The following is a 24,876-nucleotide window of genomic DNA, read 5'->3' as shown; positions in this document are numbered from 1 at the left end:
CATCCCTTTTCACATCCCCAACATGTGTGGCCTTCTGAAGTAAGATATGATGATCAGACTGAAATTGGCCATTCAGCATTACTTCAAAGCACAGAAACACAGTGCTCAAACTAATTGATTAATGCTTTTCTCTGAAGTCCACGTGCTGCTTCTCCCAGCTACTTTCTTAGACAAGTATTTCTCTAAATTCTCCGTAAGGCCATCCATGCTATTTGGCTTCATCACTCAGTGTGCTCTCTGGTGTCACATGTACCAACAAATCTGGTTCAGAATCAAAGTTCAAAAACTCAAAGTAAAATTTATTATCAGACAACATACATGTCACCACATACAACCCTGAGATTCTTTTTCTGTGGGCACACTTAGCAAATCTATGGAACACCAACTGTAAACTGTAAATAAACTGTGCAAATGCAGATACAAATAAATAGCAATAAGTAACGAGCATGAAATAACAATATAACAGAGTCCTTAAATGAGCGCAGTTATCTCCTTTTGTTCAAGAGCCTGAAGGTTGAGAGGTAGTAACTGTCTTTGAATCTGGTGGTGCGAGTCCAGGGGCATTATTTTTTTCTTCTATATTATGTAATGCATTGAACTGCTGCTGCTAAGTTAACAAATTTCACGACACATGCCAGTGATAATAAACCTGATTCTAATTCTGATCTGTACCTTCTACCTGATGGCAGGAATGAGAAAAGAGCATGGCCTGGGTGGTGAGGACCTTTGATGATGGATGTTGCTTTCTACAGCAACGTTTCACATAGATGTGCTCAACGGTTGAGTGGGCTTTACCCTTGATGTACTGCGCCAAATCCACTACCTTTGTAGGGTTTTCCACTCAAGGGCATTGATATTCCCATTCCAGGCCATAATGTAGCCAGTCAGCACACATTCCACCACACATCTATAGAAGTTTGCCAAGGTTTACAATGACATGCTGAATCTTCACAGACTCCTGAGGAAGTAGAGGCGCTGTTGTGCTTTCTTCGCATTAACACTTATATGATGGGTCCAGAACAGATCCTCTGAGATAGTGACATCCAGGAATTTAAAGTTACTGACCCTCTCCACCTCTGATCCTGGGATGATTATTGGCTTATGAACCTCTGGTTTCCCTCTCCTAAAGTCTACAATCAGTTCCTTGATCTTATTGACATTGAGTGAGAGAGGCTGTTGTTATTACATCACTCAGCCAAGTTTTCAATATCCCTCCTTGTGTGCTGATTCATCACCGCCTTTGATACGGCACAGAATCAGGTTTATTATCACTGTCATATGTGACAAGAAATATATTGATTTGCAGCAGCAGTACAGTGCAAGGCATAAAATTACTGTAAATTACAAAATAAATTTATAATACAGAAAAAAGGAATAGTAAGGTAATGTTCATGGGTTCAAGGGCTGTTCACAAATCTGATGGCGAAGGGGTAGGAACTGTCCCTAAAATGAGGTGTGTGTGTGCATGTGTGTCTGTCTGTCTGTCTGTCTTCAGGCTCCTGTATCTCCTCCTGGTGGTAGTAATGAGAAAAGGGCATGTCCCAAATCCAAATGGTGAGGATCGTTGATGATAGATGTCACTTTCTTGAGGCACTGCCTCTTTAAGGTGTCCTCAATGCGTTATAATCCTCGGCAGCCACTTGTGATCCTATGCATTGGAGCAATAAGAACAAACCCTCACATTCAAACATTTGAATGCAATGTTGGCATTCATTTCAAGAGGACTAGGATACAAGACCAAGGGTGTGGAGGCTAAGTCATTGGGTGTATTTAAAACAGAGGTTGATAGTTTCCTGGTTAGTCAGTGCATCAAGGTTACAGGGAGAATGGGGTTGAGAGGGATAATAAATCAGCCATGATGGAATGGTGAAGCAGGCTCAACAGGTTGAGTGGCCTAATTCTGCTCCTATGTCTTATGGTCAAACCAGTCAGAGTGCTCTCCACCATATATCTACAGAAATTTGCAAGAGTCCTTGGTGATATACTAAATCCCCTCATATGCTCAACAAGCTAAAGACACTGAGATGCCTTCTTCCTGATTGCATCAATGTGTTGAGTTTAGGACCGATTGTCCAAGGTGTTAACACCCAGCAACTTAAAACAGCTCATCCTTTCCACCACTGACCCCTCACTGAAAACTGGTGCAAGTTCTCCGAACTTTCCCTTCCTGAAGCCCATAATTACTTAGTCTTGTTGATGTTTAGTGATGTTGATAAGAGAGATAAAATGGAAAAGGAAAACTGATAACTTGTTGCATCTGGCCTTCAGAATATGTGAACCAATTGCCAGATCACAAAAATAATCTTCAAAAAAATTTAAGGAACCTAGGGCACATGTTATAGTACCCATTTTATCATTGTCCTTGCCAATCAATATTGCTGAATTAATAATCAATTACATGTACCATTATATTTAATATATTACTTACAGATATTACTGTCTCAGCATCCTCTCTCATTCACTCTCCAGGAAATCAGAGGGTAGCTGGCAATTTGAGTTAACAGAGGTATTTCATTTATGAAAGACCTTGCGTTGTGCAAAACACCATTTTGTTTGACAGTGGCATGTTCCACCGTTCCAGCAAGTCTACAGAAGCATCTACAATGATTCAGTGTAGCACCATGCAGAGAATGGTTAGTCACATGCTTCAATTCTTAAAGTGGCATCAACTAATATTACAGCTGCTGCAATTACCACCAAAGGATTTCACACATTTGTATCGAATGTGCATGGAATTTCATGGGTTTTCTACTAAGACTGACTCTTTGGTATATTATTAGGATAATATAATTCAAGCTACACTGAAACTATAAAGTTGAGAAAGAGTTGATTCTTAATAATTGTCTCCATTTTTATCATTGTGTTGTTGCCGTGTTTTAACGCGAGCAGTGTTACGATTTAAGATTAATTTTATTTGTCACATGTACATCAGAACATACAGTGAAATGAGTCATTCACATCAAATTAAATAAGCCAAGATTCTGCTCAACACTCCACAAGTGTCGCCACGCTCCTGCACCAACACAGCATACTTATAACTCTATAAACCTGACTCTGTGTCTTTGGAAAGTGGAACTCTAGGAGAAAACCCACACAGTCACAGGAAGACTGTATGAACTCCCTATAGACAGAGGCAGGAATCGAACCCCAATCGTAAAGCAGGTGCTGTAGAGCGTTGCATTAACCACAATGTGAAGCGTGATGGATACTATTTTGAGGAATAAAGTATTGCACAACATGGAAATAAATGAGAGGGGGTAGTGGCAGAAATTTAGAAGAAATAAAATGATGCAAGTTATAAACAGAAGCAAGTCTGCAGATGCTGGAAATCCAAAGCAACACACACAAAATACCGGAGGAAGTTAGCAGGTCAAGCAGCATCTGTGGAACTGAATAAACAGTTGATGTATCAGACTGAGATCCTTCTTTAGGACTGGTATGAGTTACATGGACAATGATGTGCCTACAATTCCTATGACACTCAAGGGTGGCAGGGAAGAGAAGTGTGCGCAGTCACAATTACGACAGAGAGAGTACTCAGGAAGCTGAATAGGCTAAAGGTCGATAAATCTCCTGGACCAGAAGGAACGCACCCTCGTGTTCTGAAGGAAGTAGCTGTGGAGATTGCGGAGACATTAGCGATGATATTTCAAAAGTCGATAGATTCTGACATGGTTCCGGAAGACTGGACGATTGCAAATGTCACTCCGCTATTTAAGAAGGGGGCAAGGAAGCAAAAAGGAAATTATAGACCTGTTAGCTTGACGTCGGTGGTTGGGAAGTTGTTGGAGTCGATTGTCAAGGATGAGGTTACAGAGTACCTGGAGGCATATGACAAGATAGGCAGAACTCAGCATGGATTCCTTAAAGGAAAATCCTGCCTGACAAACCTATTACAATTTTTTGAGGAAATTACCAGTAGGCTAGACAAGGGAGGTGCAGTGGATGTTGTATATTTGGATTTTCAGAAGGCCTTTGACAAGGTGCCACACATGAGGCTACTTAACAAGATAAGAGCCCATGGAATTACGGGAAAGTTACATATGCAGATAGAGCGTTGGCTGATTGGCAGGAAACAGACAGTGGGAATAAAGGGATCCTATTCTGGTTGGCTGCCAGTTACCAGTGGTTTTCCACAAGGGTCCGTGTTGGGGCCGCTTCTTTTTACATTGTACATCAACGATTTGGATTATGGAATAGATGGCTTTGTGGCTAAATTTGCTGATGATACGAAGATAGGTGAAGGGGCCGGTAGTGCTGAGGAAACGGAGAGTCTGCTGAGAGACTTGGATAGATTGGAAGAATGGGCAGAGAAGTGGCAAATGAAGTACAATGTTGGAAAGTGTATGGTTATGCACTTTGGCAGAAAAAACAAATGGGCAGACTATTATTTAAATGGGGAAAGAATTCAAAGTTCTGAGATGCAATGGGACTTGGGAGTCCTTGTACAGGATTCCCTTAAAGTTAACCTCCAGGTTGAGTCAGTAGTGAAGAAGGCGAATGCAATATTGGCATTCATTTCTAGAGGAATAGAGTATAGGAGCAGGGATGTGATGTTGAGACTCTATAAGGCGCTGGTGAGACCTCACTTGGAGTACTGTGGGTAGTTTTGGTCTCCTTATTTAAGAAAGGATGTGCTGACGTTGGAGAGGGTACAGAGAAGATTCACTAGAATGATTCCGGGAATGACAGGGTTAACATATGAGGAACGTTTGTCCGCTCTTGGACTGTATTCCTTGGAGTTTAGAAGAATGAGGGGAGACCTCATAGAAACATTTCGAATGTTGAAAGGCATGGACAGAGTGGATGTGGCAAAGTTGTTTCCCATGATGGGGGAGTCTAGTACGAGAGGGCATGACTTCAGGATTGAAGGGCGCCCTTTCAGAACAGAAATGCGAAAAAATTTTTTTAGTCGGAGGGTGGTGAATCTATGGAATTTGTTGCCATGGGCAGCAGTGGAGGCCAAGTCATTGGGTGTATTTAAGGCAGAGATTGATAGGTATCTGAGTAGCCAGAGCATCAAAGGTTATGGTGAGAAGGCAGGGCAGTGGGACTAAATAGGATAAAATGGATCAGCTCATGATAAAATGGCGGAGCAGACTCGATGGGCCGAACGGCCTACTTCTGCTCCTTTGTCTTATGGTCTTATGGTCTTATGGAATGGAAATTCCCTACAGTTAATGAAAATCATAAATAAACAGATACTAGAGATATGAAACAAAACAGGAAATGCTGAAAATATTCAGCAGGTACATCAACATCTGTGGTAAGTAGAGACAAAGTTAATATTTCAGATGATACTTTCCTGTAGTTAATAGTTATAGAGCTAGATCATATATTCAATCATATATTGTCGATATTATTCACCCCTATCTTTTTGCCCTTTTGCTGTCATCCAATGCAAATATACACTACACACTTTCCTTAGTTTTCCTTTCATCAAAAAGCTAACTCATAATCATTCTACAAATTCTCGCCCTTGGTATCCAGCACCAACCTAATTTTCCCAATCTACCTGCATAATGAAATCCCCCAGTTACTGTCTCACTATTGCCCTTTTGATATGTCGTTTCTACTTCCCATTGTAATTTTATATTCCACAACCTGGCTACTGTTTAGTGGCCTGTATATTACTCCCATCAGGCTCTTTTTACTCTACCAACAAGAATTATTCATCTTCCAATCCTATGACACCTCTTTCTAAGGGTTTGATTTCATTTTTGTATCAAAAGAGCCAACCCACCCTTTCTGCCTACCTGCCTATCCTCGCGATACAATGTGTGTCCTTGGATGTTAAGCTCTCAACTGTGATCTTCCTTCAGCCATGACTCAGAGATGCCTACACATCATACCTGCCAATCTCTAACTGTGCTACAAGATCATCTACCTTATTCCACACACTGTGTGCATTTAAATATAACACCTTCAGTCCTGTATTCATTACCCTTTTTAAATATTCCCCCATGTTCCACTGCAACTCGTTCCACTGAGTTCAATTTTGCTCTATCATCTGCCTGTTCTTCTTCGCAGTCTCTCTACACAATGCATCCACATATATAGAAACTGCTCTATCCTCAGCCTATCACTAGTGGTGTTCCTCAGGGGTTGGTGTTGGCACCACTTCTTTTCACGTTATATGTCAAGGATTTGGGTGATGGAATTTATGGCCAAGTTTGTGAACAATACGAAGATGGACCGCAAGATCATAAGGCATAGAAGCAGAATTATGCCATTCAGTTCATTGGGTCTACTCTGCCATTCTATCTTGGCTGATTTATTATCCCCCTCAACCCCATTTCTCCTGCCTTCTCCCCATAACCTTTGACACATTGACCAATCAAGAACCTATCAACTTTTGCTTTAAATATACCCTTTGAAACGGCCTCCACAGCTGTCTGTGGCAATGAATTAGAGAGTTTCATTACCATCTGGCTAAAGAAATTCCTTCTCATCTCTGTTCTTAATGTACATCCCCCTATTCTGAGGCTGTGTCCTGTGGTCCTAGATTCACACAATACAGAGAACATCCTCTCCACATCCACTCTATCTAGGCATTTCAATATCCTATAGGTTTCAATGAGATTTCACCCCCACCCCATTCTTCTAAACTCCAGAGGATACAGGTCCAGAGCCACCAAAAGCTCCCATTATGTTAACTCTTTCATTCCTGGAATAATTCTTGTGAACCTTTTCTCTACCTTCCAAAATGTCAGCACACCTTTTTTTGGTTAAAGGACTAAAACTGCTCACAATACTCCAAGTGAGGCCTCACCTCAGCATTACATCTTTTCTAGTCCTTCCAAAACGAATTTGCCCTCCTTACTACCGACTCAGCCTATGGGGAATCCTGCACAAGAACTCCCAAATCTGCCTCTGATTTTTGAATTTTTTTCCCCATTTAGAAAATAGTCCACACTTTTATTCCTTCTACCAAAGTGAATGACAATACATTCCCCTACACCATATTCCATTCACCATTTCTCTGCACATACTCCCAATCCATCTCAAGTCCTTCTACAGACTTCCTTCTTCCTCAACATCGACTGCCCCTCCACCTAACTTCATACCATCTTCAAACTTGGTCACTAAGCCATCAATTCCATTATCCAAATCATAGACATACAACATGAAAAGAGGCAATACCAATACTGACGCCTGCAGAATGCCACGAGCACAGGCAGACAAACCGAAGAGGTCCCCTTGATTCCCAGCTTTCACCTCCTGATAGGTGGAGGGAGAGATAGTGTTGAGGAAGCAGGAAGTCTGCAGAAGGACTTAGACAGACTGGGAGAATAGGCAAAGACTGAATAGAGCACAGGGAAGTGCACTTTGGCAGAAGGAATAACGGCGTAGACTACATTCTAAACAGGGAGAAAATTCAAAAATCAGAAGTGCAGAGGGACTTGGGAGTCTTTGAATAGGACTCCCTAAATGTTAACCTGTAGGTTGAGTCAGCGGTAAAGAAGACAAATGCAATGTTAGCATTCATTTTGAGATGATTAGAATATAAAAGCAAGAATGTGATGCTGAGGCTTTATAAAGTATTGGTCAGACCACACTTGGAGTATTGCAAGCAGTTTTGGGCTCCTTATTTAAGAAAAGTTGTACTGACAGTAGAGAGGGTCCAGACAACGCTCATGAGAATGATTCCGGGAATGAAAGGGTAGATGTATGAGTCATGTTTGATGGCTCTGGGCCTATACTTGCTAAAGTTTAGGGAGGATCAAATGTTGGTAGACCTAGATAGAATAGATATGCAGAGTATGTTTCATATAGTGGTGAGTCTTGGACCAAAGGCACAGTCTCAGAATAGAGGGACATCTATTTAGAACAGAGGTGAGGAGCAATTTCTTCAGCCGTAAAGTTGGTGAACCTGTGGAATTCATGGCCACAGGTGGCTGTGGAGGCCAGGTCATTCAGTATGTTTAAAGCGGTGGTTGATAGGTTTTTGAGTAGCCAGAGTATCAATGGTCATGAGGAGAAGGCAGGGGAATAGGTGAAGAAGGTTAATAAATGGAATGGTGGAGGAGACTCGATGGGCTGAATGGCATAATTCTGCTCCTATGTCTTATGGTCTAATGACTATAACATCATGGAAAGACAATCAGAACCAAATACCAAAAAATAGTTACTTGCCAACAAATAAAAATTGATCAGATCATGTCATAACACCATGAAGGCAAGAGTTTACATTTTCAATCATTTCATTCCTTTGTGTCTTAACTATTCAACAATGATTTTCTTCATAGGTACAAAGTCCACTTCATCCACTAATTTACTTTCTACTGATCTGCGTACATGGGAATGTAGACAAGTACTGGTGGGAATGCTGGAAAACATCAGAGCCTTGGTCACCATGAGATACATTGCATTTGACGAGTGAAGTATCAATCATGAGTGGCTAGAACTGGGTCTGCATTGTGGGCTGCCCAGGAAAGCGGTTGCCTTTGCTGACAACTCCTATTTGCTGCATGAGTGATACAGAGTAGTCACTGGCTGCCATGGGTAATCAGAAACGTCTGATGCTTGTCAATCTCCTCTGAGTAAGGCTGCAGTGAAGGTAAAGCAAAGCAGGCTTGTCTTGACAAGCTGAAAACTACATATAAGAAGTTAGGTGCATGGAGGATTGACTCAAGCAGCTCAATGCAGCCTCAGTGTTAGTGCCAGTGGTCTTGCAGGTATCCACTTCTCCTGTTAACTACAGAATATCTGTGCCCCTATCCCATGCAGAGTATGAGGATTTTGTTGTTCCTGAAATAATAAAGGAGACTAGACACTTAGAAATCATGAATTAGGGATGTACACTGATAATATAAGACCATAAGCCACAGAAGCAGAATTAGGCTATTTGGCCCATCAGTCCAATCCATTCCACCAATCAATCATGGCTGATTTATTCAGCCCTCTCAACCGCATTCTCCTGCCTTCTCCCCATGACCTTTGATGCCTCCATCAACCTCCATTTTAACTATACTCAATGGCTTGGCCACCATAGCCATCTGGGGAAATAAATTCCGGAGATTCACTACCTTCTGGCTAAAGAAATTCCCCTCAACTCTGTTTTAAAGGGACGCTCCTCTATTCTGAGGCGGAGCCCTCTGGTCTGAGACTTCCCCACTATAGGAAACATCCTTCCCACATCCCCTTTGTCCAGACCTTTCAATATCGGATACGTTTCAATGAGATCCCTCTTCATTCTTCCAAACTCCAGTCAGCACAGTAACAATTTTAGGTTCCAAGTTCAGACAACATATTGAGACCTTGGAGATTTACCAGGATTCTATCAGTGACGATGTTCTTCAGTAAACTGCTGGCTTGGGAACCTTGTTCTTACAGCAAAGAAAGTTAAGGAATGATATAAGAGAAGTGTTAAAATTTCTGAAGAATTTTGCTGAAGTACATAAAGCCATAGTATCATAGAGTAATACAACATGGAACAAGGCTGTACAGCCCAACTTGACCATGACAACCAAACTAGTCCCATTTGTCCACGTTTGGAACATAGCCATCTAAACGCCTCTTATCCATCTAGTTATCCAAAGGTCTTTTTTTAATATTAAGAGAAACTTTCTTGTTGATAAAAATTTATATTTGTCATTATCTTCATTATGTGCGCTATCATATGACATGGGCAATCATGGTCTATGACATGGGCTGTTCCTGGCAATTTTTTTTACAGAAGTGGTTTGCCATTGTCTTCTTCTGGGCAGTGTCTTTACAAGACAGGTGACCCCAGCCATTATCAATACTCTTCAGAGATTGTCTGCCTGGCATCAGTGGACACATAAGCAGGACTTGTGATATGTACCAGCTGGTCATATGACCATCCACCACCTGCTCCCATGGCTTCACGTAACCCTGAGCAGAGGACTAATCAGGTGCTACACCTTGCCCAAGGGTGACCTGCAGGCTAGCAGAGGGAAGAAGCACCTTACACCTCCTCTGGGAGAGACGTATTTCCGCCAGGCCAAAGATATTGGCATTGGTTTATTATTGACACATGCACTGAAATACAGTGGACCTGATGAACTCAATGCCTTCTATGCACGCTTTAAAAGGGAGAACACAACTACAGCTATGAAGATCCCTGCTGCACCTGATGACCCTGTGATCTCCATCTCAGAGGCTGATGTTAGACTGTCTTTAAAGAGAGTGAACCCTCGCAAGGTGAAACGTCAGGACGGAGTACCTAGTAAGGCTCTGAAAACCTGTGCCAACCAGCTAGCGGGAGTATTCAAGGAGATTTTCAACCTCTCACTGCTATGGGCAGAAGTTCCCACTTGCTTCAAAAAGGCAACAATTATACCAGTGCCAAAGAAGAATATTTTGGGCTGCCTTCATGACTATCACCCAGTAGCACTCACATCAACAGTGATGAAATGCTTTGAAAGGTTGGTTATGACTAGACTGAACTCCTGCCTCAGCAAGGACCTGGACCCATTGCAATTTGCCTATCATCACAATAGATCAATGGCAGACACAATCTCCATGGCTCTACACATGGCTTTAGACCACCTGGACAACACAAACACCTACGTCAGGGAGCTGTTCGTCAACTATAGCTCAGCATTTAATACCATCATTCCCACAATCCTGATTGAGAAATTGCAGAACCTGGGCCCCTGTACCTCCCTCTGTAACTGGATCCTCGTCTTCCTAACCAGAAGACCACAGTCTGTGTGGATTGGTGATAATATATCCTCTTCCCTGACGATCAACACTAGTGCACCTCAGGGGTTTGTGCTTAGCCCACTGCTCTACTCTCTGTATACGCATGACTGTGTGGCTAGGCATAGAATCGCAGATGATGATGAGAGGGTGTACAGGAGTGAGATATGCCAACTAGTGGAATGGTGCCGCAGCAACAACCTGGCACTCAACGTCAGTAAGATGAAAGAGCTGATTGTGGACTCCAGGAAGAATAAGATGAAGGAACACATACCAATCCTCATAGAGGGATCAGAGGTGGAGAGAGTGAGCAGCTTCAAGTTCATGGGTGTCAAGATCTCTGAGGACCTAACCTGGTCCCAAAACATTGATGTAGTCACAAGGAAGGCAAGACAGCGGCTATACTTTATTAGGAGTTTGAAGAGATTTGGCATGTCAACAAATACACTCAAAAACTTCTACAGTTGTACTGTGGAGAGCATTCTGACAGGCTGCATCACTGTCTGGTATGGAGGGGCTACTGCACAGAACCGAAAGAAGTTGCAGAAGGTTGTAAATCTAGTCAGCTCCGTCTTGGGTACTAGGCTACAAAGTACCCAGGACATCTTTAGGGAGCAGAGTCTTAGAAAGGCAGCGTCCATTATTAAGGACCTCCAGCACCCAGGGCATGCCCTTTTCTCACTGTTACCATCAGGTAGGAGGTACAGAAGCCTGAAGGCACACACTCAGCGATTCAGGAACAGCTTCTTCCTCTCTGCCATCTGATTCCGGAATGGAATTTGAAGCTTTGGACACTACCTCACTTTTTTTAATATACAGTATTCTGTTTTTGCACATTTTTAATAATCTATTCAATATAGGTAATTGATTTACTTGTTTATTTTTTTTTTCTCTCTCTCTGCTAGATTATGTATTGCATTGAACTGCTGCTGCTAAGTTAACAAATTTCACGTCACATGCCGGTGATAATAAACCTGATTCTGATTCTGAAACCCTCTGCTTGCACATCATCCTGACAGATCATTCTATACCTAAATGCATCAAGGTAGTATAAAGCAAAACAGAATGCAGAATAAATTGCTATGATTACAGAGAGGGAGCAGTGCAGGGGGACACATAAAGTGCAAGGGCCATTGGGAGAGCATGACTTCATCCTTTAGTATACATGAAGTCTATTATTTTCCTCTTTCCTTACCCCACCCCACCATCCCAAACATCAACTGTTTCCCAGTCCCAGTGCCAAACCTCTCTAATGTTTTCCCTCATGCTCCCTGTTGATTCTTTCTGTACATGAGTCTTTCCTCTCACACAGTCAGACCTATTCCAGACAGACTAATGAGTACCCTGGCACCCGTATTCACAGATATTTCCTTCTTTTCCTCTACAGCTCTCCACTACCTTAAATTTGTCCTCATCACCCCGTCGTCAAAAAAATCCTTGTCTTTTCCGACTTTGCTCGCCCATTTTCCCCAGGACCTTTTGAACATGTTGCCGCTCCTCCCACAGTACTGAAACCACTCTGATCGAAGTAACCAATGATATCCTGTGTGGTTGTGGTCATGATAATTTAGCCCTCTCTCCTCAGCATTCGTTGCCATTGTAGCTTAAGTCATTCTTCTTTAACACCCCTCAACCCTATCAACATCCATCATCTCTCAGCAGGGGCGGCACGATAGTGTAGTGCTTAACACATACCTTGCAACACCAGTTGTAAGATCAATTCACGCTCCTGTCTGTAAGGACTTTGTACATTCTCCTTGTGACTGCGTAGGTTTCTCCCAGGTGATCTGGCTCCCCCCCCCCCCCACCGCCCACACTCCAAAGATGTCCGTTAGGGTTAGTAGATTGTAGGCATGTTATGTGGGCAAAGGAAGCATGGCAACACTTGCCAGCTGCTTAGTACAATCCTCGCTGATTTGATTTACTCACTGAATCCATTTCATTGTATGCTTCGATGTGCATGTGACAAATAAAGCCAATCTTTAAGATCTTTTTCTTTAATCCTAACCTCCATGGTCCCTTAAGGTTGTTACAACTGGGTGCAATAGTGGGGATAAGCTCCCATTAAGTGCTCCCAATGGTGTGCATCTCAAATAGCCTCTGACAACCAAGTCCAGCTCCTGGCCTTCATGTGTGGCTTTGCTCATAAGACCAGCGGAACCACTTCTACTGACAGGAGAAGGGGCAAAGGTGGGTTACTGGCACCTTAAAACCAGTCATTTTGGACAGATGTGGTCGGCTCCTCACCTAGAAGGAAAACTCTGATCTCAAATCTCATCTGCCTTGTATCTATATCCACTCATGGGAAAGCTTCAGGAGTAAATCCCAAGGAAAAATTGGAGCTGGAGTCCCTAAGGCAGTCCTACATTGAGTTCAATACCTGCAACTCTGCTGGTGTCAAACTATATCGATCTCTGCCATTCCCTTGGATTCATCAGCTGCAAAGAGAGTGGGTGCCTACTACATGGACAACAGTTTGCTCTCCTTATCGTACTACCCTGGCTTGTGTACTGGCTAGCATATCACATAGACAGCTAGGACACAATATCCATGGTCAACCCTGGCCAACAGAGGGGCCTCAGAACCGTTCTAGGTGGATGGAATTGGTCTGGATAACTCCATTCTTAGAAACTAGCATAGGCTGAAAAATCATCCATAATAGCACCTCTTCCTATATGCAAGCTATTCCAGATATTTTTACTGTCCCAGATACTCCATCATATTTTCCATCTACATTTCTCATATTACTTCTCCCATTTCCTCATGGCATAGAAGTTGACATTGTTCAATCAAGTCTATCTCTATCTCAGCTCTCTGAGCCTTCCTACTTGTCCTATTCTTCAACACATACATATGTGTTGGTCTATTCTCCCTCTAGTGCTCATTAACCCTCTTCTGATTGCCCCCACGAACCCATCAATATATTTATGGTAACCAATCACTCACCAACATGTCTTTGGGATGTGGGAAGGGAAACAAGGTTATTCTTGCAGTGACAGTGAGGACATGCAAATTCCACACAGACTGGACTGATCCCATGTCTGTGGCCCAGTGAGGCAGTATCACAAATAGATGCTAGATTACACCCCAGATTTCCCAAGGTCAAAATTCCAGCTTTACGTCACACCGCCTCTCTTCCACATTCCACTTTCTCTGTTGTTATCTCATTCATAGAACACTACAGCACAGAAAGAGGCTCATCGGCCCATCTAGCCCATGCCACCTTGACTTTCATCCTAGTCCCATCTATTTGACCATGAGATATATAAACAGAATAAGGCCATTTGGCCCACTGAGTCGACTCTGCCACTCCATCATGGCTGATTTATTAACCCTCTAAACCCCATTCACCTGCCTTCTCCCAGTAACCTCTGATACCTTTACTAATCAAAAAGCAATCCGCCTCCATGTTAAATATGCCCAATGACTTGGTCTCCACAGCCATCCATGGCAATGAATTTCACAGATTCACCACCTACTGGCTGAAGAAATTCCTCCTCAACTCTGTTCTAAAGGGACATCCTTCTATTCCTGAGGCTGCTCCCTCTGGTCCTAGACTCCCCGACCATAGGAAACATCCTCTCCATATCCATTCTATCTAGATCTTTCAATATACAATAGGTTTAATAGGAACACCCCTTCACTATTCTGAACACCAGCAAGTACAGGCCCAGAACCATCAAATGCTCCTCATATGTTAACCCTTTCATTCCTGGGATCATTCTTGTGACCCTCCTCTGGATCTTCTCCAATGCCAGCACATCCTAGATTAGGGGCTCAAAACTGCTCGTCATATTCCAAGTGTGGTCTGATCAATGCCCTATGAAGACTCAGCAATACATCTTTGCTTTTATATTCTAGTCCTCTTGAAACAAGTTCTAACTATTCCCTTCCATACCTCTGTCATTCTTGTACCTATCCAAGCTTCTCTCAAGTGTTACAATTGAATCCATATTTTCCACTTTCACTGGTAGTTCAACTGAGTGGAAATTTCCCCTCATGTTCCCCTTAAACTTTTCACCAGCAACATCCATGTGAATTTTCTCTGCACTCTTTCGAGCTTATTGATACCTTTCGTACAGGTAGATGACCAGAACTGCATATACCATACCCTAACTTTGACCTACACATGTCCAATACAATGTCAACACAACACCCCAACTCCTGAACTCAATGCCCTGATTTATGAAGGGCAATATGCCAAAAGCTCTCTTTATGACCTTTTCTAGTCCATCTATTCCACATCATCTGCTGCTGCTGAACCTACACACAAGCCTTTGTAGTAAGAGTATAAGAACAAGAAACATTTAATCTTGATATCTCTGTCACAATTCAATTTACTTCAGTGTCTTTTTTCTGCATTGACGAACTTCAACCCATTCAGAATGCCATTGCTAGACTTCTAACCAAAACCAGGAAAAGGGAACATATCACACCCATACTCCGCATTAGCTGCCTGTAGCTTTTAGAACTGCTTTTAAAGTTCTTTCACTTGCTTTTAAAATCTCTATGTGGTCTGGGACCGGAGTAGATCACAGAAATGCTTTCATTTTATAATCCTACTCAAAGTCTCAGGTCTTCTTCCACTCACCTCTTAAATTTAAACAATCTCACTCAAAAGATAATTGGCATGTGTGCGTTTTTCAACTACATTCCTAAACTGTGGAATTCAATACCTAAAACTGTAAGCGTTGCAGACTCAGTTGATATTTTTAAATGCCAGCTCAAAACCTATTTATTTAACTTAACATCTTTTTGTTTTATATTTGTATGTTTATTTTTATTTTTTATTCTATTTTCATGTTTCTGTATTTGTTCCATTTTAAAGCACTTTGTGCTACATCATCTGTATGAAGAGTGCTCTATTAATAAAGTTATTATTGATAAAGGATCTAATGCTTTATATTATGATATTGTTTACTTTTTCTCAGCTCAAGCTGCTAAAACCTGAGGTTCGGGCATGGCCAAGCACACTCATTTCTTAATTACTAGGAACTTGTGGATTATTCTAGTGGTGTTTAGTATTGTGGGTTTCTGGAAATTTACATAAGTCTTGCTGTGTAGGGCTAATTGTTTAATGCTACTGTGTAGTGACTTTGGGATGATACCATTGTAGATGTTTCTATTGGGACAGTAATTTAATTCAGCATATTTCTGCTATTTTTCACTTATTGATTTCTGTACGTTATGTGTGTTTGGAACAGCTATATCTATTGAGTAAGTTGTTCTTGCTTGTTCATCCTGTAATATTATATCTGGACAGTTATTATGGATTGGTATCTGTAATACTGGATCAGTTGTAACATAATTTGTTGAATTCTAACTCTAAAACTGGATTGGGCTTGTATTTATAGTAAGGTATGGTGTCTTTTATGAGTTTGTATGTTAAATGTTTGCCATTTGATTGTGCCTGTGTAAGTAATCAGTTTGAGTTAAACTGCTGCAGGATCCTGTAATGTGTTGGGTTGTTCCTGGTTTCTTTTGGCATTTTCTGCATTTATCATCTTGAATTTGTTGGTCTTTCATAATTATCAATTTTGATAATTTTTTTGTGTTAACCACCTGGGGTCCTATATTGCCACATGAAACCTTTCTGTTTCTGGGAATAGGTCAACACTCTCTTATCAACATTCGCTTATCAACATCTAGTCTGCTCAGATCATGGGGATGTCTTCCATGGAGAGTCATGCTCTTCCATCGGTTAACTTTTTCTTCCAGGGTGGTAATTGCTTCATATTTTCAGGTTGTGCTTTCATTTAAATTTAGAAATGTGTACATCTTATCAGAATTACATTTATTATTATTATTATATCCCAATTCACTTAATTACCAGACTAGTTCAAAAATGGCCTTTGTCATTCTATCCTTCATTCACTAAAGGGCATCACAACTCTCATGTCCTATTGTGTACTAATTTCTTTTTTACCCACCCCTCCTGTACTTGATAACCTCTGTTGGATGGCAGCTAAAGGATACCTCAGTATTAAAATGTCCATCCTTACTTTCAAAGCAGGCTAAAGCCGCATCTTCCTCTCTCTCTGTCATCTTTGCCAGCTTTACAAACCTCCAAGATATCTGCAGCCCTCCAACTCCATCCTCTTGCTGAAAGTTAAATGTTTCACCACTGACAGCTGGGAGTTCAATTGCCAGGGTCCTAACTTCTGGAATTCCCTCCTTAAAACTCTCTTCTACTTTTTCTTCCTCATTGAAAACAATCTTGCTTCAAGATGTTGATCAGTTGCCCTAATCTGTGGTTTCCCATCAGTCTTTTTGCTTTACATTATTGTCAAAAGAACGAGGGGTGAACTCATTGAAACTTGTCGAATGTTGAAAGGCCTCGATAGAGTGGATTGAAGAGGATGTTTCCTATGGTGGGGGAGTCTGAGACTAGAGGGCACAGTTTCAGAATACAGGGACATCTATTTAAAATGGAGATAAGGATTAAAACTTTATTAGTCAGGGCATGATAGGTTACAGGGAGAAGGCAGAAGATTGGGGCTGAGAGGGAAATGGATCAGCCATGATGAAATGGTGGAACAGACTCGATGGGCCAAATGGCCTAATTCTGCTCCAGTATCTTATGGTTTTATTCCTGTGAAGCACCTGAAACTGTTTTTTTTTTTTGCTATGCTGAATGATGCTACATAAATAGGTTATTGATGTTGTTAATGAAGGTTCATAGGAAAGGGAGTAAGCCATTTAGCCCCGAAGGAACATCATGTCATTAAATGAGGTCATCCTTATCTGTTAATTAACTGAATCCTTGCAGCATGGCCCCTAATATCTTAGGTTAATAAAAATCTATTAATCTCAGTTTCAAAGTTAACTTTTGAACCTGCATCAAATGCCACTTGACAAAAGAAGTTTCAAACTTAATGTGCTGTATCATGCATCAAATGCTGGAGTATCTCCATACATATTCACTTTAATTCTTAAACGCTGCCTTAGTTTTTCAGTATCCAAACTAGCAGAAATGTGTTTGTTATCAGTTTTACTGTCATAAATTGAAAAGAATGCAATCCAATCCAAATTTGTGCATTTTTGCGAATCATTTCTATCAATTGATACAACATATTTAAAATTGGTTGTCATCACGTTTTTGCATAGCAAGGTTAAATTACCTGTATTGTGAATATAGCACGTCAATACAGAACTATTAAAAAATAAAAGTCCATGGTATAGATCATACATTTGCCCCATTGAGCCTTTGTTGGCTGCTTGCCAAAACAATTAGACAATAATACCACTTTCTTGCTCTCTCCAATGGATTTGCACCTATGCAATATTGATCCAATGCTGTGTGAAACGATACCTTGCATTCCACTTCAACAGCATCCCTGAGCAAGACATACCATGTTCCATGTCTTCAACAGAAAGTGAATTTTCTTGGTTACCTCCATGGAACAGCAAAGTACTGCACATGGATTAGTTTATAGAAACTGATGTTGAGAAGATATATTTTTGTCTTTTGACTTCCATCCCCAATTGAGATTGCTGTTTTAGCAGAGTACTGAAGGAATGCAACACTATTAGTGGTACTGTCTTTTGGGTGTGCAGCTAAACCAGAGGTATCATATTCCCCTCAGGTAACTGCAGTAAGAGAATTTCACGACCCTCTTCAAAGAGAGGAATCGGAAATCTTTCCAGCTTCTGATCAAATTTATTTCTCAATTAACACCTAAAGCATCAGGTCAGAATTCCAAGGTTTCTCACAGAGCTTCATTATACAACCATTTTTGCTGTGTTTCCTTCAGTAAAGCAAAGAATCTTCAGTATCAAGCTCCTTGGGATATCCTGTGGTCTGATAAGGCATTAAACAACACAGCAACTTTGTTTGAAACTTGTCATGATCTTCTTAATAGTTTTGTGCCCAGTTTTCTGATTCCCAGCAATAAAACTAAATAGCTGAAAACTGTGGTTATATAATTCAAGCATTCTCGTCAATAATTTGCAATGTCACAAACCTCACATTCGCAGCAACAGGCTCAGACTCACTGGGTAGAAAAAGCTAACAATAGCTTTTATTTAGTTCCACTCATAATTTTTTGATTCAAAAAAATTATTATTTTGCACCCTATAACAGCAAAGAAGCCTTGAACAAGGAACAAAAGATGGAAATCTTTCTCCTTGGCAATTGCTTACTTCAAAGTAACATGACATATGCTGCAAATCATAAAAAATAATTACTCATTGCTCACCTTTGTCATAATGTTTAGCACGAACAAGTGCCAATCAAAGCATGTGCTGTTATTAAGTATTATGAGGATATGTAGCAATAATATTTATAACAAGTAACTTCACAGTAACACAGAGCATATGGCAACCTGTAATATTACTTAATTTTTCAGGGTGCTTCACATTAAAGCGGGCGATTTACCATTTCCTCCTTGCAATGTGCTATTTGCACAGCTCACCAAAATAGTGTATGGTGTGAGAAGTAACTAGTATGTAAAGCAGCCATTACAATGGTGTCAGAAAACTACTTTTAACCTCGGCTGCGCATTGCTTTCAGCAAAAACATCAAGGGAGCTTTACAAATTCAAATAATTAACCAATTTCTTGGTAAGAAATAAAGCTGCAGTCTGTTTTAAAAGTCCTGCATTGCCTTGACATAATATTCATCTGAACTAATGTTTTATCAACATAACGGAGGCACTATCTCCACCGTCCCTAACAATATAGAGCTATTTTGATCCCAGCCATTCACATCAGCTGGATTTCAGAAGCAGCCGACAGCAAATATGATCTATCGCAAAAAAAAAATTCCAGCTTCATCAGCGGTACCATATTTCCATCAGCTGGCTTTTATTGAAATGCCACATTTTCCATACAAAATGGCTAAGGATCATTAGGATCTAGCTGTGTGATAATTATGTTAGCAAAGCAAGAGGAATTCTCCATACTTGTGCTGCAAGCAATATTGTGCCAGAGCACGGTGCTCTGTGTCGTCCATTGAGAAACAAACACACACACACACACACACACTCACACTCACTCTATGGAAAGACAGGATAGACTTTCACTCTAGATTTTGAACTGATTAAATGAGCAATCTGAATGGTAAGAAGTCACTTGGCCTCTGAGCTAATCATTCCACTATTTCCCCACCCCCTTGTGCAAATTTTGTGCCAGTAACATTACGGCTGAGGATGCTAAAGCTTAACAAGGGAAAGACACTATCCATTGCTGTTGATGCTGAGAGAACGAGAGACCTGTTTGCCAGAGAATACAGTGCAGGCAGGCCTCCATTCTTTGAATATATCTACAGAATCACAGCCTAGCTATGCAAGCTTTAACGGAGGATTATCGCAGGTGTCATGCAATTGAAAGGAACCTCTGACAGGCAGAAAAAACACCAACCAATGCTTCCTTTTAAAAATATGTTCTGCTCTGCGTGCTACTCGGTAGACTTTTTTTTAATCTGTTCCCTCTTCCCAGTTCACCCACACAAGATATGCTCACCGCCTCCGAGTCATCGAATCCATGCAGGTACAGATTGTCGTACATGGAGCTCTGATGAACCAGCACTGCTGATAAACACCACAGAATATATGTATATATATGTCAGTCCAGCTGCAAATAGGGAGCCAGGGGGGCCCAGGAATCAGGCGCCTGCTAACGTCTGTTACAGAGTTGCGTAGCCCAGTCAAGAAGCAGAGAAAGAGAGAGAGAGAGATGCTGTTCATTCACATCATGAAGAGCAGGTTATCCCCAGAGGCTGCTCAGACCTGGCATTTCTCTGCCTTTCAACCACAGAATAAAAAGCATCCTCTCCTCATCAGGTCCTGATGACACGCCGGAAGGAGAGGATGTGATTGGCTGAGCTGCACTCCAGTCAGCTGAGAACTGGCTTTGTTTCTCTGTAGTTGAGGAGCTGATGGTATGGGGTGGGGGGGTGGGGGGAGAGATAAACAAGCTTCTTCACCTCCCAGTGTGATTTGATCGATTTCTTCTGCTCAAAACATACAAGTTAATTTTAGCTGCTTATGCAGCAGGGACGACCATACACAGCTAATTTTCTTACTTTAATTTTTAAATTACAACCAGAAGATGAACAATTCATCTTCTTCTATGTATGCCTGGAAATTACATGCAGAACACACTGAATATATGTTCCAATTGGCAAGGCAACTGAAGCATGTAAGCTTTTGTATTATTTCAGCTAATTTCACACTTAGTATAGGATTATTTGCATTAACGTGCAGCTCTTCACTAGGGACACACAGGCCTGTCTGGTAAAGTAATTAGCTCATCGCTATCTCTTTGAATTTCATGTTTTTATACATGTCTGTATTATGAGTGTTTCTATTTCTGAACTTCAGTCCCTGTATTAAACACTCGCTAACTGATCTGTCCTCACTCTGACCAACAAATCTTATAATGTTATCTCACTGCATAAATATACTTATGTCAGCACTCCTTTAGAATGTGTTACCAAATATTATATATTTTATTCTTTGTTCTTAAAGAGGAATTTCTGGTTTGGACGACAGACTTCAATGCATGCTTTCTGTATAGTGAGATAAGGTGATGGTGAGGGTGCATGGTTGATCACATGCAAGATGCTGGAAATCCTAAGTACAGTATCACATACAAAATGCTGGAGGAACTCAGCAGATCAGGCAGCATCCATAGAAACGAATAAACAATGGATGTCCAAATCCCTCGTGCCTCTGGAGTTTTCACTGGCAGTACATTCCACATACTGAACACCCTCCATGTGAAAACGTTGCTCCTCTGGGCCCTTTAAAAATCTTTCTTCTCTCACTTTAAACCTAAACCCTCTCCTAGTTTTGGACTCCTCTACCCTAGAGAAAATAGCTTTGGCTATTGACCTTATCTATACCTCTCATGATTATATAAATCACTATAAAGCCTTTCATCCGTCAGCCTCCTGCACTCTACGTCCGGGCCGATACACCCTCTCCTGACAACCCAAGACATCCATTCCCAGTAACATCCTGGTAAATCTTCAATGCAGCCCAGAAAGCAAAGGGGAAAAAGCCAGAATAAGAAGATGGGATGAAGGGAAGGTGTACAAGCTGGAAGGTGATAGGTGAACCCAGGTGGTTGGGGGTGGGGGGTATGAAGTAAGAAGCAGGGAGGTGATAGACGGAAAAGGTAAAGGGCTGAAAGCATTGATCATTTCTTCCTTTCCATGGATGCTGCCTAACCTACTGAGTTCCTCCACCATTTTGTGTGTGTTATTCTAGTTCAACACTGAGGTCCACAGACCCCTTGGTTAATGGTAGGGGTCTATGGTGTAAAAAAAGTTTGGGAACCCCTGTTCTAGATAATCAGACAATGCTGACCATTGCTGTAACCAAAATAAAAGGCAAAAGGAATTGAATTTTTCAGGATGAAAATAAATTGCAGTTTGAATCTCAATTAAGAAAGGTGAATGGAAATTGCTTTTAAACTCAGAAATGGGAAGAAAATTTGAAATGAATATTATTCAAAGTATTTTAACATAGTAAAACTATAAATGAATAGAAGTCGTCCTCAGAATTAGAAAGTCATTCTAATAATAATTTCCATATACTTGTCATGCCATTATTACTATTTAATTCCAGGAACAAAAGGGTTAATGCATGAGGTGGGTTTGATGGCTTTGGGCCTGTACTTACTGGAGTTTAGAAGAATGAGGGAGATCTCATTGAAACCTATCGAATGGCTTAGATAGAGTGGATGAGGAGAGGACCAGAGGGACAGCCTCAAGTTAGTGGGACGTCCATGTAGAACAGAGATGAGGAAAAATTTCTTAGCCAGGTGGAGGTGAATCTGTACGAATCATTACCATAGACAGCTGTGGAGGCCAAGTCATTGGGTATTGGGTGGAGAATTGGTTAGCAGGGTGGAGAATTGGTTAGCAGACAGGAAGCAAAGAGTGGGAATAAACGGGACCTTTTCAGAATGGCAGGCGGTGACTAGTGGGGTACCGCAAGGCTCAGTGCTGGGACCCCAGTTGTTTACAATATATATTAATGACTTGGATGAGGGAATTAAATGCAGCATCTCCAAGTTTGCAGATGACACGAAGCTGGGTGGCAGTGTTAGCAGTGAGGAGGATGCTGAGAGGATGCAGGGTGACTTGGATAGGTTGGGTGAGTGGGCAAACTCATGGCAGATGCAATTTAATGTGGATAAATGTGAAGTTATCCACTTTGGTGGCAAAAATAGGAAAACAGATTATTATCTGAATGGTGGCCGATTAGGAAAAGGGGAGGTGCAACGAGATCTGGGTGTCATTATACACCAGTCATTGAAAGTGGGCATGCAGGTACAGCAGGCGCTGAAAAAGGCGAATGGTATGCTGGCATTTATAGCGAGAGGATTCGAGTACAGGAGCAGGGAGGTACTACTGCAGTTGTACAAGGCTTTGGTGAGACCACACCTGGAGTATTGTGTGCAGTTTTGGTCCCCTAACCTGAGGAAAGACATCTTTGCCATAGAGGGAGTACAAAGAAGGTTCACCAGATTGATTCCTGGGATGGCAGGACTTTCATATGAAGAAAGACTGGATGAACTGGGCTTGTACTCGTTGGAATTTAGAAGATTGAGGGGGGATCTGATTGAAACGTATAAGATTCTAAAGGGATTGGACAGACTAGATGCAGGAAGATTGTTCCCAATGTTGGGGAAGTCCAGAACGAGGGGTCACAGTTTGAGGATAGAGGGGAAGCCTTTTAGGACCGAGATTAGGAAAAACTTCTTCACACAGAGAGTGGTGAATCTGTGGAATTCTCTGCCACGGGAAACTGTTGAGGCCAGTTCCTTGGCTATGTTTAAGAGGGAGTTAGATATGGTCCTTGTGGCTACAGGGGTCAGGGGGTATGGAGGGAAGGCTGGGGCGGGGTTCTGAGTTGGATGGTCAGCCATGATCATAATAAATGGCGGTGCAGGCTCAAAGGGCCGAATGGCCTACTCCTGCACCTATTTTCTATGTTTCTATGTTTCTATATTTAAAGAATATTCTTGATTAGTCAGGGCATCAATGGTTAAGGGTAGAAGGCAGGAGAATTGACTTGAGAAGGATAATAAATCAGCCATGACGGAATGGCAGAGAAGATTTGCTGGGCCGAATGGCCTAAATTTGCTCCCATGTCTTCTGGTCTTAGAGTATTAAAAGGGTATGAACTCTGACACATCAGCATACCAGCACAGAACAGCACACCATTCACATCATTTGATGTTCAACACCTGATAAAGTTACTGTCAGGAATCTTAATACAATATAGAAAGCTATTGTGTCCATGTAAGTCTGTGCTGGCTTATTGGAAAACAGTCTAGGCGACCCGCTTTCCCCACTTTTTCCCCATTTCCCTACTTATTATTATTTTCAACTGTTTAAATAGTTCCCTTTTTAAAGTCACAGTTGAATCTGTGGTAGACTTTCAGAAAATGCATTCCAGATTATAATCTCTGACTGTATAAAAAACATTTCCTCAAATTATCCCAATCACTTTGCATCCTCTGGTCTTTGAACTATTGATCAGTGAGAATAGTTATTTTTTCTCTATTTTTACCCTGATTAAGCCTATCAGAATTTTATACATCTGCATTAAACCTCTTCTCAAATTTTTGTTCTAGCTTCAAGAAATGGAAGAATTGTGAGAAGGATTATTCAGATTGTCCTGAAGACTGCTGATGTTATAGCTACAATTTCCCATAATATAGTAGAAATATTATTTTCAAGCAGGAAAGTACAATTTTTTAAAAGTACCACAGAACTACAGAACATTGTCTGAACTGCAGAAATGGTATTACAGTGAGGATAAGAGGTTTACCTAAAGTCGTATCATTGCATTATAATTTTTTAAACGTAAAAGATCTTCCTTCACTTAAGATGATTATGAGGAAGCAGGTGATACTGCAGAAGAAAACACATCATTGTGTTTAATTGTTGCAGATTCGTAGGAACTGAACCAGACTTAATTAAATGTTTTAAAATATCAACAATTTTGAATGGAATAAGAATACAACTAATAAGATAATAAAGCATATACATCCATAATCTGAGCTGAAGAACTTATTATTTTAAGGAAAATGAAAATATTGATAAGGACTCAGCCTGTTAAATTCACCTTTTAGTTAAGTCGTATTTTAATGTTTATTTAATTGTATATTCTTCATTCTCGTAAAGGTGTCTTTTGCCATCGCTATTCTTCTTTTGATGTCCATGTCGCACCTGCCATCTGATGTCACCCA

The 24,876-nt window shown here is 41.1% G+C and overlaps 1 protein-coding gene across 3 annotated transcripts in view; it reads right to left on the bottom strand.

Annotated features, from left to right (window-relative positions):
- cacnb4a (calcium channel, voltage-dependent, beta 4a subunit) overlaps positions 1-20,432 on the bottom strand; it is a 311,056-nt gene extending 290,624 nt beyond the window's left edge. For all 3 annotated transcript variants that reach the window (XM_063048561.1, XM_063048563.1, XM_063048564.1), the window contains exon 1: positions 20,131-20,432. In XM_063048561.1, the coding sequence (XP_062904631.1) occupies positions 20,131-20,175 (45 nt within the window). In that variant the 5' untranslated portion in view covers positions 20,176-20,432. The remainder of the gene's footprint in view (positions 1-20,130) is intronic.
- Positions 20,433-24,876: the final 4,444 nt, after the last annotated feature.

Source organism: Mobula hypostoma, chromosome 5 (assembly GCF_963921235.1).
Source record: "Mobula hypostoma chromosome 5, sMobHyp1.1, whole genome shotgun sequence".
Taxonomy (NCBI): domain Eukaryota; kingdom Metazoa; phylum Chordata; class Chondrichthyes; order Myliobatiformes; family Myliobatidae; genus Mobula; species Mobula hypostoma.
Note: the sequence above shows the minus strand (reverse complement) of the source record. Positions and strands in the feature narration are given on the sequence as shown.